We start from the raw sequence: 22,198 nt of genomic DNA on the forward strand, positions 1-22,198 counted from the left end.
TAAAACAAACCTGACCTCTCTAGGATATTCAGAAGCCAAGTTATAATCCCACAAATGTGTAACGGGACTACTTCTTTAAAGTGACACCAGGCCCGGTGACCTTTGGGACATGGTTTGACCCCCTATATGAATGTGCGATCATCACGAAACGTTCAGATCACTTACAACTCAATAGATTCTACCTTCTTGTAACGTTTCAGCCTGATTGGACCTTGTTTTCACACAAATGGACCCAGAATAATGTGAAATTGTGCTTCGTGCAACATAATTCTGGGTGCCATTTAAAAACCATAAGTGCTAATGACTCCATTCCTTTTTGTGGTAATGGGGGCTGTTAATTGGAGTACTCTAAAACAAACCTGACCTCTCCAGGATATTCAGAAGCCAAGTTATAAGTCCACAAAGGTGTAACTGGACTACTTCTTTAAATTGACACCAGATCCGGTGACCTTTGGGACATGGTTTGACCCCCTTAGGAAAGTGCTATCATCATGAAACGTTCAGATCTACAACTCAATAGATTCTACCTTCCTGTAACGTTTCTGCCTGATTGGACCTTGTTTTCACACTAATGAACCCAGAATGTTGTGAAATTGTGCTTCGTGCAACATAATTCTGGGTGCCATTTAAAAACCATAAGTGCTAATGACTCCATTCCTTTTTGTGGTTGTAGGGGCTGTTGATTGGAGTACACTAAAACAAACCTGATCTCTCTAGAACATTTAGAAGCCAAGTTATAAGCCCACAAATGTGTAACTGGACGACTACTTTAAATTTACACCAGATCCGGTGACCTTTGGGACATGGTTTGACCCCCTTAGGAAAGTGCTATCATCATGAAACGTTCAGATCACTTACAACTCAATAGATTCTACCTTCCTGTAATGTTTCAGCCTGATTGGACCTTGTTTTCACACAAATGAACCCAGAATGATGTGAAATTGTGCTTCGTGCAACATAATTCTGGGTGCCATTTAAAAACCATAAGTGCTAATGACTCCATTCATTTTTGTGGTTGTAGGGGCTGTTGATTGGAGTACATTAAAACACACCTGATCTCTCTAGGACATTCAGAAGCCAAGTTATAAGCCCGCAAAGGTGTAACTGGACTACTTCTTTAAAGTGACACCAGGCCCGGTGACCTTTGGGACATGGTTTGACCCCCTATAGGAATGTGCGATCATCATGAAACGTTCAGATCACTTACAACTCAATAGATTCTACCTTCTTTTAACGTTTCAGCCTGATTGGACCTTGTTTTCACACAAATGAACCCAGAATGATGTGAAATTGTGCTTCGTGCAACATAATTCTGGGTGCCATTTAAAAACCATAAGCGCTAATGACTCAATTCCTTTTTATGGTAATGGGGGCTGTTAATTGGAGTACTCTAAACCAAACCTGACCTCTCTAGGATATTCAGAAGCCAAGTTATAAGCCCACAAAGGTGTAACTGGACTACTTCTTTAAATTGACACCAGATCCGGTGACCTTTGGGACATGGTTTTACCGCCTATAGGAATGTGCGATCATCATGAAACGTTCAGATCGCTTACAACTCAATAGATTCTACCTTCTTGTAACGTTTCAGCCTGATTGGACCTTGTTTTCACACAAATGAACCCAGAATGATGTGAAATTGTGATTCGTGCAACATAATTCTGGGTGCCATTTAAAAACCACAAGTGCTAATGACTCCATTCCTTTTTGTGGTTGTAGGGGCTGTTGATTGGAGTACACTAAAACAAACCTGATGTCTCTAGGACATTCAGAAGCCAAGTTATAAGCCCACAAATGTGTAACTGGACTACTTCTTTAAATTGACACCAGATCCGGTGACCTTTGGGACATGGTTTGACCCCCTTAGGAAAGCGCTATCATCATGAAACGTTCAGATCACTTACAACTCAATAGATTCTACCTTCCTGTAACGTTTCAGCCTGATTGGACCTTGTTTTCACACAAATGAACCCAGAATGATGTGAAATTGTGCTTCGTGCAACATAATTCTGGGTGCCATTTGCAAACCATAAGTGCTAATGACTCCGATCATTTTTGTGGTTGTAGGGGCTGTTGATTGGAGTACACTAAAACAAACCTGATCTCTCTAGGACATTCAGAAGCCAAGTTATAAGCCCACAAATGTGTAACTGGACAACTTCTTTAAATTGACACCAGATCCGGTGACCTTTGGGACATGGTTTGACCCCTTTAGGAAAGTTCTATCATCATGAAACGTTCAGATCACTTACAACTTTATAGATTCTACCTTCCTGTAACGTTTCTGCCTGATTGGACCTTGTTTTCACACAAATGAACCCAGAATGATGTGAAATTGTGCTTCGTGCAACATAATTTAGGGTGCCATTTAAAAACCATAAGTGCTAATGACTCCATTCCTTTTTGGGGTAATGGGGGGCTGTTAATTGGATTACTCTAAAACAAACCTGACCTCTCTAGGATATTCAGAAGCCAAGTTATAATCCCACAAATGTGTAACGGGACTACTTCTTTAAAGTGACACCAGGCCCGGTGACCTTTGGGACATGGTTTGACCCCCTATATGAATGTGCGATCATCACGAAACGTTCAGATCACTTACAACTCAATAGATTCTACCTTCTTGTAACGTTTCAGCCTGATTGGACCTTGTTTTCACACAAATGGACCCAGAATAATGTGAAATTGTGCTTCGTGCAACATAATTCTGGGTGCCATTTACAAACCATAAGTGCTAATGACTCTATTCCTTTTTGTGGTTGTAGGGGCTGTTGATTGGAGTACACTAAAACAAACCTGATCTCTCTAGGACATTCAGAAGCCAAGTTATAAGCCCACAAATGTGTAACTGGACTACTTCTTTAAATTGACACCAGATCCGGTGACCTTTGGGACATGGTTTGACCCCCGTAGGAAAGTGCTATCATCATGAAACGTTCAGATCACTTACAACTCAATAGATTCTAACCTTCCTGTAACGTTTCAGCCTGATTGGACCTTGTTTTCACACAAATGAACCCAGAATGATGTGAAATTGTGCTTCGTGCAACATAATTCTGGGTGCCATTTACAAACCATAAGTGCTAATGACTCCATTCCTTTTTGTGGTTGTAGGGGCTGTTGATTGGAGTGCACTAAAACAAACCTGATCTCTCTAGGACATTCAGAAGCCAAGTTATAAGCCCACAAAGGTGTAACTGGACTACTTCTTTAAAGTGACACCAGGCCCGGTGACCTTTGGGACATGGTTTGACCCCCTATAGGAATGTGCGATCATCATGAAACGTTCAGATCACTTACAACTCAAAAGATTCTACCTTCTTGTAACGTTTCAGCCTGATTGGACCTTGTTTTCACACAAATGAACCCAGAATGATGTGAAATTGTGCTTCGTGCAACATAATTCTGGGTGCCATTTAAAAACCATAAGCCCTAATGACTCCATTCCTTTTTATGGTAATGGGGGCTGTTAATTGGAGTACTCTAAAACAAACCTGACCTCTCTAGGATATTCAGAAGCCAAGTTATAAACCCACAAAGGTGTAACTGGACTACTTCTTTAAAGTGACACCAGGCCTGGTGACCTTTGGGACATGGTTTGACCCCCTATAGGAATGTGCGATCATCATGAAACATTCAGATCACTTACAACTCAATAGATTCTACCTTCTTGTAACGTTTCAGCCTGATTGGACCTTGTTTTCACACAAATGAACCCAGAATGATGTGAAATTGTGCTTCGTGCAACATAATTCTGGGTGCCATTTAAAAACCATAAGTGCTAATGACTCCATTCCTTTTTGTGGTTGTAGGGGCCGTTGATTGGAGTACACTAAAACAAACCTGATCTCTCTAGGACATTCAGAAGCCAAGTTATAAGCCCACAAATGTGTAACTGGACTACTTCTTTAAATTGACACCAGATCCGGTGACCTTTGGGACATGGTTTGACCCCCTTAGGAAAGTGCTATCATCATGAAACGTTCAGATCACTTACAACTCAATAGATTCTACCTTCTTGTAACGTTTCTGCCTGATTGGACCTTGGTTTCACACAAATGAACCCAGAATGATGTGAAATTGTGCTTCGTGCAACATAATTCTGGTTGCCATTTAAAAACCATAAGTGCTAATGACTCCATTCCTTTTTGGGGTAATGGGGCTGTTAATTGGAGTACTCTAAAACAAACCTGACCTCTCTAGGATATTCAGAAGCCAAGTTATAAGCCCACAAATGTGTAACTGGACTACTTCTTTAAATTGACATCAGATCCGGTGACCTTTGGGACATGGTTTGACCCCCTTAGGAAAGTGCTATCATCATGAAACGTTCAGATCACTTACAACTCAATAGATTCTACGTTCCTGTAACGTTTCAGCCTGATTGGACCTTGTTTTCACACAAATGAACCCAGAATGATGTGAAATTGTGCTTCGTGGAACATAATTCTGGGTGCCATTTAAAAACCATAAGTGCTAATGACTCCATTCATTTTTGTGGTTGTAGGGGCTGTTGATTGGAGTACATTAAAACAAACCTGATGTCTCTAGGACATTCAGAAGCCAAGTTATAAGCCCACAAAGGTGTAACTGGACTACTACTTTAAAGTGACACCAGGCCCAGTGACCTTTGGGACATGGTTTGACCCCCTATAGGAATGTGCGATCATCATGAAACGTTCAGATCACTTACAACTCAATAGATTCTACCTTCTTGTAATGTTTCAGCCTGATTGGACCTTGTTTTCACACAAATGAACCCAGAATGATGTGAAATTGTGCTTCGTGCAACATAATTCTGGGTGCCATTTACAAACCATAAGCGCTAATGACTCCATTCCTTTTTATGGTAATGGGGGCTGTTAATTGGAGTACTCTAAAACAAATCTGACCTCTCTAGGATATTCAGAAGCCAAGTTATAAGCCCACAAAGGTGTAACTGGACTACTTCTTTAAATTGACACCAGATCCGGTGACCTTTGGGACATGGTTTGACCCCCTTAGGAAAGTGCTATCATCATGAAATGTTCAGATCACTTACAACTCAATAGATTCTACCTTCCTGTAACGTTTCTGACTGATTGGACCTTGTTTTACACCAAATGAACCCAGAATGATATGAAATTGTGCTTCGTGCAACATAATTCTGGGTGCCATTTAAAAACCATAAGTGCTAATGACTCCATTCCTTTTTGGGGTAATGGGGGCTGTTAAATGGAGTACTCGAAAACAAACCTGACCTCTCTAGGATATTCAGAAGCCAAGTTATAAGCCCACAAATGTGTAACTGGACTACTTCTTTAAAGTGACACCAGGCCCGGTGACCTTTGGGACATGGTTTGACCCCCTATAGGAATGTGCGATCATCATGAAACGTTCAGATCACTTACAACTCAATAGATTCTACCTTCTTGTAACGTTTCAGCCTGATTGGACCTTGTTTTCACACAAATGGACCCAGAATGATGTGAAATTGTGCTTCGTGCAACATAATTCTGGGTGCCATTTACAAACCATAAGTGCTAATGACTCCATTCCTTTTTGTGATTGTAGGGGCTGTTGATTGGAGTACACTAAAACAAACCTGATCTCTCTAGGACATTCAGAAGCCAAGTTATAAGCCCACAAATGTGTAACTGGACTACTTCTTTAAAGTGACACCAGGCATTGTGACCTTTGGGACATGGTTTTACCCCCTATAGGAATGTGCGATCATCATGAAACGTTCAGATCACTTACAACTCAATAGATTCTACCTTCTTGTAACGTTTCAGCCTGATTGGACCTTGTTTTCACACAAATGGACCCAGAATGATGTGAAATTGTGCTTCGTGCAACATAATTCTGGGTGACATTTACAAACCATAAGTGCTGATGACTCCATTCCTTTTTGTGGTTGTAGGGGCTGTTGATTGGAGTACTCTAAAACAAACCTGACCTCTCTAGGATATTCAGAAGCCAAGTTATAAGCCCACAAAGGTGTAACTGGACTACTTCTTTAAATTGACACCAGATCCGGTGACCATTGGGACATGGTTTGACCCCCTTAGGAAAGTGCTATCATCATGAAATGTTCAGATCACTTACAACTCAATAGATTCTACCTTCCTGTAACGTTTCTGCCTGATTGGACCTTGTTTTCACACAAATGAACCCAGAATGATGTGAAATTGTGCTTCGTGCAACATAATTCTGGGTGCCATTTAAAAACCATAAGTGCTAATGACTCCATTCCTTTTTGGGGTAATGGGGGCTGTTAATTGGAGTACTCTAAAACAAACCTGACCTCTGTAGGATATTCAGAAGCCAAGTTATAAGCCCACAAATGTGTAACTGGACTACTTCTTTAAAGTGACACCAGGCATTGTGACCTTTGGGACATGGTTTGACCCCCTATAGGAATGTACGATCCTCATGAAACGTTCAGATCACTTACAACTCAATAGATTCTACTTTCTTGTAACGTTTCAGCCTGATTGGACCTTGTTTTCACACAAATGGACCCAGAATGATGTGAAATTGTGCTTTGTGCAACATAATTCTGGGTGCCATTTACAAACCATAAGTGCTAATGACTCCATTCCTTTTTGTGGTTGTAGGGGCTGTTGATTGGAGTACATTAAAACAAACCTGATCTCTCTAGGACATTCAGAAGCCAAGTTATAAGCCCACAAAGGTGTAACTGGACTACTTCTTTAAAGTGACACCAGGCCCGGTGACCTTTGCGACATGGTTTGACCCCCTATAGGAATGTGCGATCATCATGAAACGTTCAGATCACTTACAACTCAATAGATTCTACCTTCTTGTAACGTTTCAGCCTGATTGGACCTTGTTTTCACACAAATGAACCCAGAATGATGTGAAATTGTGCTTCGTGCAACATAATTCTGGGTGCCATTTAAAAACCATAAGTGCTAATGACTCCATTCCTTTTTTTTGGTAATGGGGGCTGTTAATTGGAGTACTCTAAAACAAATCTGACCTCTCTAGGATATTCAGAAGCCAAGTTATAAGCCCACAAAGGTGTAACTGGACTACTTCTTTAAATTAACACCAGATCCGGTGACCTTTGGGACATGGTTTGACCCCCTAAGGAAAGTGCTATCATCATGAAACGTTCAGATCACTTACAACTCAATAGATTCTACCTTCCTGTAACGTTTCTGCCTGATTGGACCTTGTTTTCACACAAATGAACCCAGAATGATGTGAAATTGTGCTTCGTGCAACATAATTCTGGGGACCATTTAAAAACCATAAGGGCTAATGACTCCATTCCGTAATGGGGGCTGTTAATTGGAGTACTCTAAAACAAACCTGACCTCTCTAGGATATTCAGAAGCCAAGTTATAAGCCCACAAAGGTGTAACTGGACTACTTATTTAAATTGACACCAGATCCGGTGACCTTTGGGACATGGTTTGTCCCCCTTAGGAAAGTGCTATCATCATGAAACGTTCAGATCACTTACAACTCAATAGATTCTACCTTCTTGTAACGTTTCTGCCTGATTGGACCTTGTTTTCACACAAACGAACCCAGAATGATGTGAAATTGTGCTTCGTGCAACCTAATTTGGTAACACTTTATAATAACTACATCTTATTTAGCCTTAATTACACATGAACAAACATGTAAGTAACTACTAACAAATAATTAATTAACAATGACTCTTACTTAATAAACAATTAACCACTGCATTATTTAATGCTTTGTTTTTAATGATTAGTCCCTTGTAAAAGCTGTTTTCTCATTTCTTGTTCATATGTAACAAACCATTAACAAAGTACTTTTAAGCAACTGACAAACACATTAATTAATGCTTAACTTCGAATGACTAGTTTCATGTAAAAGCTGTTTATTTATGGCTTATTCCTACTTAACAAACCATGAACGAAGTTCTTATTAATCCAGTTATGCATTATTAATTAAGTGGATAGCTAATAGCTAATTAAGCCTATTTTGAGAGACTTTCTAAAGTGAAGACTATTTATGCGTAATTAAATATTTGTTAACATATTTATGCTTTCTATGGACATTGTGTCCCTACTGAAGACTATGACTTCAATGAAAAAAGAAGACATGACACTGGAATGAGGGAAATATCCTTTGTATTTACATTTTGTAATTTTGTATGACATACTGTATTTATATAAAACAATGAAACAGTGCCTCATCAACATACATAGCACCTGCACTGGCTAACACTAAATTATTATAACAAACTAAAATATGTGCATAAGTGCAAATAAAGCTGACTCCATCGAAGCATGTAAAGGTAAATAAAATGCTTGACCTGTGGTTCTGAACGAAATATTTATGTTTGAAGAAAAAAACTAAATGAACATAAAAATATCAACACCCGCAGTGGTTAACACAAAATATTCATAACAATATTTATTTTTTGTCAGTGCAAATAGTTGTTGTAGACAGAACTCTGAACGGGCAACAGTAAATCAGTATGTTGACAGTGGTCATTCGTATACTGTAAACAGAACTGTGAAATACTCGAGACACCAATGATGGAAAACAAGGCAGTATTTCCTTACTTTATCTTAAAAGGCAGTAGCTTTCCATTGGTTTTGTAGTCTTTAACCAGCTGTTTTACCTCTGGATCCTCTGCAATTGCAAATGCACAGTGTGCTGCAAACACAGAGAGTTTAACCTGAGTGCTGTAGTTTTGTAAGACTTCTGCATACTTTCTCGGTGCAGCAATTGACAGCTCTGCAATGGGAGCGGTTATTACGATGGTGTTCCGATCCACTCCGTAGCGCTTAAATGCTCGGGCCATTGTCCCCCCTTTCCTGTAAAGCTTGAGCAGAGATTGGTACCTGGACACAACCTGATTTGGAGATTGGGCTGGAATCAAAATTCAGAAAACATAACCAGATTAGAAATGTCAAAAAAAAAGTAATGTAACAATGATTTGAATGAATTAATATTCAAATAAAACAAAAATTTGTAACATTTTTACCCCTCTGATAATCTTTGTCCTTAATCTTCTTTGATGTTTTTCCCTTTTCCTTTTTCAGTCTTTTTTTGGTCTTTCTCTTCTTCTTCTTGTCATCATCTGAGGACAGTGGTGATGAGCACTCTGAAGACACAGACGAACATTGTGTTGTGTCTGAAGAAAGACTTCTTGTGTCTTCTGAATCCTTTTCAGAGGGTGTGTCCTTTTTGAGAACTGTAAAACAATATAAAAAGGAAAATTAATTATAAAACTGTCTAACTGTATAGTTATAATGTTAGAGCAAATATAAAAATTCAGGGGCAACATTCAGTTAAATGTAGTGAGAGTAACCTGATGCCAACTGTTCTTTCAGAAAGTCTCGTTCCTTTGTCAGCTCATTGATTTTTTCATTTTGCCATTGCACCTTCATCTCCAGCATTTCAATTTCATTGGACCTTTTTTCAACCAACAAATCAGTTGGGGCTGTTGAAACACCTGAGACAGTGGTGTAACGGAAACAAAGTGATGTAACTAACCAAAGTTGTATTTTAATACACTGTTAGTAGTTCACTTTTTATAAACAGAAGAATAGGCTGTTTTTATCATCAGGGAGTTTAATTAAACACTCTGTAATGACTTTGAGACAATAAAAGAGAGAGAGATGGGATCGTTTGAGAATCTTTAATTTCTGAATTATAAATTCTAAACAATCTACCAGGACTACTCTGTGATGGATGAGAATGAATTCGGATGTTGTGTTGGTGCGTGTGTGTGAGTGCGTGTGTCTGGTTCAGATTCTCTAGGATGACGTAATCGAATCTGGTCGTCTTTGTTATGACTAGGTATCACGAGGCTTATAAAGTGATGACATGAGCCGCTATTTTGCCGTGTACGTACCCAGTGGGGTCTCCCAAGTAGATCAGGAATTGCCAGGTCTGGAAACCTCGGATGTACGGTGGAGCTGTCGGTGCAGCGATCACAACGTTTCAAAGCCCGTCTGGAGGGTCGGCCCGGTACCGTTCAGCGGCGTCAGCAGGTGCTCTTATTTTGAAAGGACGTCGTCTGGTTGTTAAACGACGAAAATCTCCCGTTTCACAGTTCTTAGTTTAAAGAAAACGCATCCGGCCAGGCTGCGCTTGTCTTTAGGATGATGGTGAATAGAACTGAAGTCAAGATGGAACTGACTTAAAATGGCGTTGCCTTGTTTTATATCTCTGAATTGTTGATAAGTTTCAGTAAAGTAGATTGGACACTTGAAGTCAACACCAGATTCTCCTGCGGCAGCCGAAAGCTCTGATTGGTTGGAACAATGTGTCATGCATTTCTATGGAGATGAGGATCAGTATGTCTGCACCGTAGTCCTGGTTTCATTAAACATAATTCATGACATATTTATTTCACAGATCATTCACTTGATTATTGTTGATCAACATCTGTTTTGCTTAATAATTTTAATCACAAATAAAGTACTTTGATTAGGTAAAGCTTCTTCTTCTCCTTCGGACTCTTCTCCTGGAATGTAAACAGTCTGAGGAACAACCCGACCTTGGTTTTTCTACACGGTGTTATTGTGCCCAGGGGCCAGCTGTATGGAGTTGAAAACCATGAACTTCATAACCTTACAGTGGGCACAGAGAAGTTCATTTATAAAATTAAAGAAAACTAAAAAGCTACATTGACTTGTGTAAGCAACATTGGAAACAAGATAATTAATTCGATTAATAAAAATAAACATGCAAAAAACACAATACATACATATATACACACGTGATTAAGGACAATTATTTCCAAGCTAAAATGTCTTACCTTGCCAGACACTGCGTTACTTTGTGCCGTTTTTGTATTCAACATGTTTTATGTTAAGTTTCTAGCACATTTGTGATCAAGAACTCTAATTATAATCATTAAAAACAATGCAACCATTGTATTGAAAAGACAATGATCTATAAGACTGAGCAAACCATACACGGACACACTGTAATATTACATTTGTATGTGTATTTTACACAATTGTGTAATAACATTTGTGCATTAATGTGTTCCGGTTTGAGGCTTGCAAGTGAAGCTGGGGTTTGTGTTGCTCCGAGCCGAGCACGTGACGTGACACCGGGGTAGCTGCTCCCCATGCTAATTAGCTTGTTAGCAAATCTCAAGAAAAGCAAACAACTTACTGCCTTTTTGACTGCTCGTCGCTTTCTCCGTGCCAGACTCCTCATTGGCATGGAACGTGGTGACCCAGGCACGGGTCTGACTGGCTTTTCGAACACGCTTTGGTGGCATATCTGCACACGGAAGTCATTACCTTTGCCGGAAGTAGTTTTTTTCGGGTCATTAGCTTTGCCGGAAGTAGTTTTTTTTCTTGAATACGCTTTATTGACAAAGCACAAAAGTAGTTTGAATTTGTCAAAACCATACCGTGTCGTTTTTCTCTTCGATTTGTACATATTTAAGAGAAAAATTACACGGTGGGTCATTACCTTAACCAGAAGTCATTACTTTCACTGGAAGTAGTTTTTTAAAAAACAAAACTTACCGGAAAAAGCTTTTTATTTCAGTTTTTTTTTTCTCTTCAGATCTGGACTGGCAAACTTAAGTAACGTTGTTACCTGCGTTGCATGAAAATTGAATATTAAATCCCTTTGTCCTTCAGACAGGGAATTTTTATGACAGTAGCACATACATACATACATACATACATACATACATACATACATATATATATATATATATATATATATATATATATATATATATATATATATATATATATATATATATATATATATATATATACACACAATAAAAGGCTGTAAAGTGAATTAAAAAACATATGGAAAAAATGAGAACACATTAAACTAAGACTTTTCAAAATGTGCAAACAAAATAGTACTTGCTAAATATTCAGTTTTATTGTTAAGCCCAAGATGAACTTTTGACCTACACCAATTGCTAAAGTACAGGACTCCCAGAAGCAGTGAAAAACATTTCAGCAACACTCCTCTCTCACCAGCAACAAAAATTAGTTATTAAATATCCATAACACTGTCCTATTGTGTATCACAGCAGCTCATTGCAACAGAATTTAACTACTACAGCTGATAACTATTTAGCTAGTTGGTATTTATTTTGAGTGAAAGACAATAAAACCAAAGAAACACTTAATTTCACAACCATTTTATTTTGGGTACAAATGAATTTGCTGAAGCATGGCTTTCTCAGCTGCATATCGATTCATCCCCTCCCATTTTTCCAACACTTTTATTGTTACCTGAAAAACATGCAGGATTACTTCATCGTCGTCGTTGTCGTCTTCCTCTGCTTATCCGGGTCGCGGGGGCAGCATCCCAACTAGGGAGCTCCAGACCGTCCTCTCCCCGGCCACCTCCACCAGCTCCTTCGGCAGGACCCCAAGGTGTTCCCGGACCAGATTGGAGATGTAACCTCTCCAACGTGTCCTGGGTCGACCCGGGGGCCTCCTGCCGGCAGGACCTGCCCGAAACACCTCCCCGGGGAGGCGTCCAGGAGGCATCCTGACCAGATGCCCAAACCACCTCAACTAGCTCCTTTCGATCCAGAGGAGCAGCGGTTCTACTCCGAGTCCCTCCCGGATGTCCGAGCTCCTCACCCTATCTCTAAGGCTGAGCCCGGCCACCCTACGGCGGAAACTCATTTTAGCCGCTTGTATCCGCAATCTCGTTCTTTCGGTCATTACCCAAAGCTCATGACCATAGGTGAGGATTGGGACGTAGATGGACCGGTAAATCGAGAGCCTGGCTTTCTGGCTCAGCTCCCTCTTCTCCACGACAGATCGGCTCAGCGCCCGCATCACTGCAGATGCTGAACCAAGCCGCCTGTCGATCTCCCGATTCCTCCTACCCTCACTCGTGAACAAGACCCCGAGATACTTAAACTTCTCCACTTGAGGTAGGACCTCTCCCCCGACCCGGAGTTGGCAAGCCACCCTTTTCCGGTCGAGAACCATGGATTTGGAGGTGCTGATCCTCATCCCAGCTGCTTCACACTCGGCCGCGAACCTACCCAGCAAGAGCTGAAGGTCAGAGCTGGGTGAAACTAGGAGGACCACATCATCCACAAAAATCAGAGATGAGATTCTCCTGCCACCAAACTCTGTTAAGGATTACTTCATACACTGTCAAATGTTTTTGAAAAGTAACTTTTATACCGATCACTGCTGAAGACTGCGTTGTACCTCTGGAACAAGGACATCAAACACCAAGTCCAGAAACTGGAACTCTCTCTTCTTTATTAGTTTATCTATTCCTGAGCATGAACCAATCCGCTCTGTCAGCTCGTCAACCTATAAAACACGTTAACATAAAAATGAACAAAACGTTCCTCTCAGCATTAGACAACGGACCCAGGTGGCCCACTGACCATGCATCCACATAAATAAATGTGATGCAGCTTATTGTAAGTCAGTATACATTTACCTGTGCATCAGCAAAGTGGAACATCAGTGGCTTTAGTCTTTGCTTTAATTTAAGCGAGACACCTGGATTGTGCCACAGATACATGAGGCCAGACTTCACTCCACCGCTGCAGAGATCCTTACACACAGTCTGAGTAGAGACAAGAGTTAAAAATAAGCAACATTACCACAGAAAACAAGGGATTGCATTATCCTATGTCCAATTTTAGAGTCTTAATTTATTATAATTAAACATTACCTTGATTTCACCATCTGAAATCACTGCCTGGGTTCCATTATTCAAAGCCTCGATTGTCCTGTAATTTAGATAAAAATACATCTTATTAGCAAATGAAGAATACAAGCACATGTAAGGAGTTTTGTCAGTGTCACTTGAAGAAGTCCGATATTCATTTTAGTTCTATATTTAAGGCCTGTAACTCCTGAATGATTTGCAGCTACATGTGCTTAAATCCGGTAATATTAATATAAACCAAACCCGATCAAAGCAGTCAGTCGACAAAAATATCTATTTTTTATAAGGTTAGGATTATTCTGAAACAGAATCAGGAGGGCGGCATTAATTAGAGAAGCAGCTACTATTTCAAAGTTATTGAGCCTGTTGCAGGACACCTGATTTGTGCAACCACAGTAGAATAATCCAGCACACCACACACAATAACTGAAAAATATTTAGAGATATTGAAAGCTAAGCTTGTCCAGAAAATACAGTTTATTTCTGGGTGCACAGGACCAGTTCCAGTGTGGGCCAGATGCTGAAAAATAAATTCATAAATCTGTCTTTTTTGAAGTTTCACAAAACAGAGGAAGGTTTCACAAATCACAAACTATGTTTTATGCATTCCTACGAGCCCAGAATAATCTAAAACAGGTTTGAAGAGTGTATGTGTTGTAGGTTTTGAGCTAAAGCAGAATAAAAATGGTCAGAGTAGAGAAAAATTGGGTGTATTAGCCCTTTAGCCATTTCCCGAATCGGAAGCTAACTTTAGCCTTGTATGAAAACTAGTGATTGAAACCACTTACAAATTTCTGAAAATCTACGCTTTTTAATTAAAAAAGGGTATTAATAACGTTTCAGTCAAGTCAGCATTAGAAATCGTGGTCTTTATATCATATCTAAATTATGAAGTTAATATTATTACTTTAACTGTTTTAACAAACAGGGAGACCAGAAAAATCAAATAGCTAAGTTAAAGCTAAGCTACAATTGCTGATAGCTTTATTTATGTAGCTTTTGTGTTAGCTTGTGAACTCCCTGCATTAGTTTTAAGACTGCGTGTTAATATTGATACAATTAGCTATGAAACACGGTGCCTTTGCAATAATTCTCTGGTAAAGCTTTAAACGCTATAGTGCCTACATTTAAGAACTAAGAACGGTTGCAACAATTAGTTAATTTCATCCTTATCTTTCTTTCTTTATCTATCATCCTTATCCTTACCTTTCCTCAGTTGAAACCCGCCGAGTATGGTTGAAAACAACGTAGCGGCCGCCAAAAAAGGACCAACTTCCTGCCGAGGTCTTTCGCTCGTCGATTTTCCGGTAAAAGTAATGACACGCCATCTTGCTCTCGACACACCAGCTGATGTCTGCAGCCAGGTCCTACTCGTAATAACAGCGGGAATTTTCCACAGCGCATGCGCATTGAACAACGCGCCAGTTGCAGTCCTTTGAATGACATGCAGGTAGAAGGATAAACATGACCCGGTTCACGCATCTCAGGAGACTTATAAATGATGAGATGACAAAAAGAAAGTCACTGAAACTCATCAAGTGGCTCCAGAAGAAGAAGTTGCTCAAGAGCAAAATTAAGTGCAGAGGCTGTCATCAGAACATGAAACTGAAGAGGAGATCAAACACTGGAGATCAGTATGCTTGGTATGAAATATATTAAATAAAAAATATTTCTATGAATTAAAAAATATTGTTTTGGAATTAAATCATTATCAATTTGTAGTTCATTGCAATTTTAAATCAGCAAGTACAAACAAAGCATTTAGTTTATTCCTAAACCATGGTACAGTTAATTACAAGTCTGTTTTCTTCATATTCTGCATCAAATTATGAGTTTATTGAAACTATTTTATTCATTTACATTTAGTTGATTTATACATTTACTGAGTTGGCATAGAATTTTCACAAATCAGGGCACATATATGTATTGAAATTTGAGTGTTTTTGAAGTTTCTTTATGGATATTTAAGCTTTGTTTGTATTTTTATCTTGCTAAGTTTAATTTTTTTCTGTGGTGTGTACTTTCTATAGGATTTGCTGCCATCCAGTACACCTGGGAAGGCCTAAACAGATATCAATCAGGGACAAATCAGTCTTTTCAAGATCCAAAGTCTCTTTAGGAAACTGGATTACTTTCATGTACAGGTTGGTATAAAAATATGACTGCTTTTGTATTGTACTTAAATAATTTATATATTTTTTTATTTGTAGATTTTCACAGGGTCTAAGGTTGAGGCAGATTGACATGATGGACGACTCAATCGCAGGCAGTTCTGCAACACTGAGCAGATTGGCCAAAAAAATCCGAGACATCTGTGTGACTGCAGTTGAAAGGATGAGAAGACGCACAGGTCAACGCATTGGAGGAAGAAGGGAATTTGTTGTGATTGACGAAAGCCATTTTCGACACAAAAGAAAGGTGAATTTGTGTTAATATGGTTACTGTAACCATGAGTAAAATAATGAATTAAATTAGTCCTTTTTGTTCTTTTTACATTTTTTTTTCAGTATGGAAGAGGACGAATGACTGGTGGATGGAGAAGAAAGAAGTGGGTCTTTGGGATGTTAGGCGTAAGACAGAACAATGGAAACCACAAGCCTGTTTTGCGTGTTGTAGAGAAAAGGTCCAGGAAGCATCTAGTCCCTTTAATTATTCGTCATGTGAGGTCAGGGTCATCAATAATCAGTGATGAGTGGCGTGCATACCTGGTTTAACTCTGGTTTACACTTTTTCACTTTTAATACTAAGTGTCCTAGACAGAGAGGGCAAATTCTGCTGTTCAGGTTTAAAGGACGCTTTAAACTGCTGACGTAGAGTCGGGTATTGAGCCTTTTGTCCGGAGTAATGCCGCTATGAAATAGTTTGAAATAAAGCGAAGGTTTGGACAAGGTTGTAACGGATTAGATTTTGGGAAAATCTAAAACCACCTCCTGGGAAATAAAGAACGCCAGGCCGGTAGTAAAAATACAGAACAGCAGAATCAAAGGAGAAGTATCTCACAATAAGTGGGTACATGGAATAATAGGCACAGTATATTGTTCCTGTGCATGCCATTTCACACCTGAAACCTGACGGTGTGGACGGGCACTTCAAGGAGCGGCTGTGCGGATTTTAAAGGTTTTTTTTTGCTCTGTCATTAGATTAGGAAAGCGTATGAGCTCAAAATATAGGTGCATAAAATAGACACCGCAGGGACACAAAAATAAAACTATACGATCACCGCCGACACCATAAAGTCGAAATAAACAGTTTAATCTATGATTTCTAAATTCACAATTCTATTCGTTACCAACATTGCATTGATTGTATTACTAATATTGATTTTTCTGGAACTGCACAGTGTTATCCCCGCTGATCTTATCAGACCAATTAATATAACTCAAATACTACACCTGAGCTAGAATGGGAAATATCACATCAGCCGAACAACTGGAGGGAGATTTAAAATACATGCATAACAGGTTCCCTGATAGTCTAAAATATATGAAAGAATGGAATAAGAAATACAAAGTTGATGGTAAACTGAAGGGACAGCAATGGAAGGACTTAGTGCTCGTGTATGAGGCAAAAGTTTTGACAGCAGCTGGAAAAGATAAGTCAAGGAAAGAAGAAAAATTGAAGATTGCAAAATTGTGGATGGAGGAGACAGAAAAAAGAAAGGCAGGGATTCAGAGAAAGAAAGACCGTCAAAAGAGCAGTGAAAAGGGTTCAGAGGAGGATGCTTATGTCCTGAAGAAGCTGAGTGATGATCTATCACTCTCGCCTCCCCCTCCCTACCAGGCTCCACAGCCTGCTGAGGGAACCCCTTCACCTAATCTGTATCCGTCTGTGAATGATCTCAGTGGTGCGTCTGCCCCACCTTCTGCGAGTGACACTGATGAGAAACCAGGAACATCCTATAAAAAGAAAGGGAAAGATATAAAACCTGAATTCACCATGACTACCAGACAAGGGACCCGTGTCCCAGTTAAATTAGAAACTCCTTTAGAGGAAGATGAGTCTCAGATTAACGTATGTCCCATGGTCCAAGTGCCGGGGACTGATCCTCAGACGCCTCAATATGTCTTCAGACCCTGGTCTCTTAAAGATGTTAGGGAAATTGCTGAACAAATTACATCCCATACTGATGATCCTGATAAGTGGATCTCGGACATGACAGAGGTGATTCATTTGTACCGTCTGAATGGCCACGAGCTGGGACAATTAGCTCAGGCCAGCCTCGGAAAACATTGGCACAGAGCCCGAGGGGGCTTCACAGGCCGTTCTCCTGACGGAGCCGTGATTCCCTACACTGTAGATGAACGTGGGGACCTAGCTGGAGACTTTAAGATTCAGTTTGACGTGCTGGCCACCTCTGTTAAACAAAACTTCAAAATAACTCCAAAATTGACTAAATTGGCTGCTATAAAGCAGAAACCTGATGAATCTGTGGATGATTTCAGAAGCCGATACCAACAGCAGTTTGATATTCACAGCTCACTGTTGCCTTCCAATAATGTGGATGAAGCGTATGTGAGATATTTGTGTAACGGGCTACTGAACGGTTTTCTTCCTGCGATCACCGCACGGATTCAAAACCACTTTCTGTATTGGGAAACTTGCTCAGTTGAAGATTTGATGATTAATGCCAGACACGCTGAAAAAGTTCTCTTGCTCAAAAAGAAAAAATCCAAAAACTCTTCCTCAGACACTCAAGTGTTCCTTGAACAGGAAGCTGAGGAGGAAGACAGTGACATCTTTTATCAGCAAAGACACGCTCAGAAAGGCTTTAAGCCTCAGAGACGTGGTCAGGAAGCCCAAGGGAAATGGAGAGCTCAAAATAGCTCAAATGGCCCCACCTGCTGGACTTGCGGTGGAACTGGCCATATCTCACATGATTGTCCCTCTGACTCACGAGGCCAAAATAGAGCAAGGGGTGGCAGGGGCGGATTTAATAAATCCCGGACCCCTCGTCGACCTGATGGTCAGCGTTCCAGACGGGAGCCTGGAGCTGACTCTCAACAATGACTAGAAGATGCTCGTAGGGTGGATCAGGATGATACATCTGTGGTGGACTGCTGTGGCGCTTGGGATTTACTCACTGTGTTAACAGAAAAACCTTTCATTAAACTCATGATTCAAGGTCGCCCCCTAGAGTTTCTCTGCGACACGGGAGCATGTCGGACTGTTGTTTCTTCAGGAGTAAAGCTCCCTGAGTCTAGAAATACTATATTGGTTAAATCTGCAGACGGAGCTCTCACCCGCTCCCCGCTGTCTAAACCTGTGTCTGTGGTGGATCCCGTAACAGGTTGGAGGAAAAGAGCCTCTGTGGTCGTGGCCCCCAGCTGCCCACTCAATCTTTTGGGCAGAGATCTGATGTCCGCATTTAAAATATCAGTTGTTCCCGTTGGGGATGGAATGCGTGCTATTCGTACAGATGAAAGTGAGGAATGTTTTTTGCAGGGCGACCACCCTGATTCTCAGGGAGTGTACTACTCCCTACGCCCTGTGATTGACGACTTGGCTCAATCACAGCTCCTCATGAACACTGCACTATCAGTGCTCCCAAATCCTTCTAAAGTTGAGATGCCCATCACCAAACTACACGTGACGATGGCTCTCAGGCCTGACGTTGACCACAATTATCAGGATTCATTTTTCTCCTACTCCCCTGTTGTGCTGTCCACCACACACCTAATTACTGATGGTGAAGCTTGTTCTGTCGCTTCCGTGTTGCTTCCTACCGTGGTTACACCTTTCCACGATGTGTCTACCCCACCTCATATTTCTTTAACTAGAAATAGCTCCACCCGGTGGGAATGTTTAGGTCACATGGTTGAGAGAGCTAATAGAGCTTCTGATTTTGTTTCTACTCGTTTTCATGACTCTGATGATTGGCAGTATAGCCCAAGCACGGGCTTATACCGCCTCCCTTTGCTCGTTCTGCTGCACTGCATGCCTGCTGTTGACCCTCTGCAGTGATTTTCAGAAACGCTCCTCCTTAGTGAGGAGGATGAAAATCAGCTCGCACAAATCCCACCCGCCTTGTGGTCACAAGGCCCCACAGATGTTGGTCTCCTGACTTCTATCCCTCCTGTACAGATCACTCCTAAATCGTATTTTAGACCTAGAGTTAAACAGTACCCTTTGTCACCGGAGGCTGAACAAGGCATCGAACCAGTAATTTCTGATTTGTTGCAGGCAGGCATCATCAGGCTTTGCCCTGATTCTCCCTGTAACACGCCCATCTGGCCTGTTAAAAAGGCTGATGGAAAAACATGGCGCATGGTTCAAGATCTCAGAATGGTAAATTCAGCTGTACAGACGCGTGCACCTAATGTGCCTGATCCACACACTTTGCTAAATTCTCTGAAGCCGTCCAGGAAATACTTTTCGGTTGTTGACCTGAGTAATGCCTTTTTCAGCATTCCTGTGCACCCAGACTCACAGTTTTGGTTTGCTTTCACGTATAAAAACACCAAGTACACCTTCAATCGTCTGCCTCAAGGATTTGCTGACAGCCCCACCATCTTCACGCAAGCAATCACTAACTGCTTGGCGGATTTTCAGTGCTCTGATAAATCCCAAATCCTTGTTTATGTTGACGATGTTCTTGTTGCTTCAGATGACCCCGAGTCCTGCTTGGCAGACTCTCTCGCGCTGTTACGTCATCTTCATAACTCTGGAAACAAGGTTAGCAAGAAGAAACTACAATGGGTTAAAACTTCTGTCCAGTACTTAGGCCACACCCTGTCAGGAGAAGGGAGACAGATTCAACAAGGCAGACGAGACACGATTTTGAACACACCTAAACCTCTGCCTAAGAAACAAATGATGCAATTTCTTGGTTTGGCTAATTACTGCAGACAGTACATTCCTAATTATGCTGAGAAAACACAGCCTCTGTCTGAAATGATTCATGGTCAGAAACTAGAGATGAAAGACAAGCTCACATGGACAGCTGCCACAGAAGCTGCTTTCATGTCACTAAAACAGGATATACACTCCAGCACGACTTTGATGTTGCCAGATTACACAAAGCCTTTTGTGAAGACTGTTGATTGTAAAAACGGTTTCATGACGTCAGTGTTGTTGCAGCTGCATGGTGGAAAACACAGACCTGTTGCTTTCTACTCTAAGAAGCTGGATCAAGTTGCGTTGGCTCTTCCTGCATGTGTACAGGCTATTGCTGCTGCAGCATTAGCTGTTTCCTGCTCCGCTGACGTAGTCTTGTTTCACTCTCTCACTCTCCTTGTTCCTCATGCTGTTGATGTGCTCCTGCTGCAAGGGAGACTGGGTCTCCTGTCTCCAGCCCGCACTCTCAGCTACACAGCACTTTTGATTTCGCAGCCTCACATCACCATCCAACGCTGCAACACCTTAAATCCAGCAACGTTGCTGCCCACACCACAGGATGGTGACCCTCACAACTGTGTGGAAGCAACTGACAGCTTACAGTTGCCCAGACCTGACCTTAAGGACATGCCTCTCCCTGATGGATTGGTGTGGTTCGTGGATGGCTCAAGCTCTAAAACTGTTACGGGAGTTACTCAAACGGGCTATTCCATTGTACAGTTGCCTGACACAATTATTGAGGCCAAATCTTTACCATCACATTTTTCTGCACAAGCTGCTGAAATCATTGCTTTGACAAGAGCATGTGAACTCGCCTCTGACAGACCTCTTACGGTCTACACAGACAGCCAATATGCTTTCTCTACTGTTCATTGTTTTGCTAAACAGTGGGAACGCAGAGGCATGGTCACTTCTACGGGAAAGCCGATTACACACTCTCAGCTTTTAATCAGACTCCTTAAAGCTGTTCTTCTGCCTTTCTCTCTTGCGCTTTGTAAATGTCAAGCTCACACTTCTGGGAAAGACACAGTTTCCTGTGGGAACAGGTTGGCTGATCAGGTTGCTAAAGCTGCAGCCCAGGGTGATTTTGGCTGCTCTGACCTGTTCGCTGTACAGGAAACTGACACTTTGATTGATCACTCTGTTCTGGCTGACATGCAGTCACATGCACCAGCTGCAGAAAAACATTTGTGGAAAACAAGGGGTGCCGTGTTATCACAAGATGGGCTTTTTGTTGTGAATGGGAAACCTGTCCTACCTAAGTCATTGTTCAAAGCTGCGGCCCTTTTGACACATGGGCCTTGTCACGTGTCAACAGGGGGGATGACTCACTTAATTCAGCAGCATTTCACAACTTACAACCTTGAATCCTACCTCAAAAACTTCTGCAGGTCTTGTTTAATCTGCGTAAAACACAATCCTCAGGGAAATTTACGACCCAAGCGCGGACAGTTTCCCCAGCCGTCACAACCCTTTCAGGTTTTGCACATGGATTTCATTGAACTGACACAAAGTGCATCCTACAAATATTGTTTGGTAATCATTGATGCTTTTTCTAAATGGGTTGAAATTATTCCATCTGCTAAAAATGATGCACTAACAGTGGCAAAAGCTCTATGCAAAACCATCATCGCTAATCATGGCATCCCGGAACTGATCTACTCAGATAATGGCCCACACTTTGTAAATGACGTAATCCAGAACATGGCTGCCCATTTGGGCATTA

The 22,198-nt window shown here is 41.0% G+C and overlaps 1 protein-coding gene across 2 annotated transcripts; it reads right to left on the reverse strand.

The window, feature by feature from the left end:
• Window positions 1-8,097: 8,097 nt before the first annotated feature.
• On the reverse strand, window positions 8,098-11,295 carry LOC107387151 (coiled-coil domain-containing protein 106). 2 transcript variants are annotated; one of them, XM_054735247.2, is made up of 4 exons: window positions 11,125-11,295; window positions 9,305-9,448; window positions 8,978-9,187; window positions 8,098-8,862 (listed from the first exon to the last, which is right to left on the reverse strand). In XM_054735247.2, the coding sequence occupies exons 1-4, from the start codon at window positions 11,231-11,233 to the stop codon at window positions 8,549-8,551; spliced, it is 777 nt and encodes a 258-aa protein (XP_054591222.1). In that variant the 5' UTR covers window positions 11,234-11,295; the 3' UTR covers window positions 8,098-8,548. The 2 variants fall into 2 exon arrangements, with proteins under 2 accessions (XP_054591222.1, XP_054591223.1); XM_054735248.2 differs by lacking the exon at window positions 9,305-9,448.
• Window positions 11,296-22,198: the final 10,903 nt, after the last annotated feature.

The sequence above is a fragment of the Nothobranchius furzeri genome, chromosome 6, assembly GCF_043380555.1.
Source record: "Nothobranchius furzeri strain GRZ-AD chromosome 6, NfurGRZ-RIMD1, whole genome shotgun sequence".
NCBI classification, from domain to species: Eukaryota; Metazoa; Chordata; class Actinopteri; order Cyprinodontiformes; family Nothobranchiidae; genus Nothobranchius; species Nothobranchius furzeri.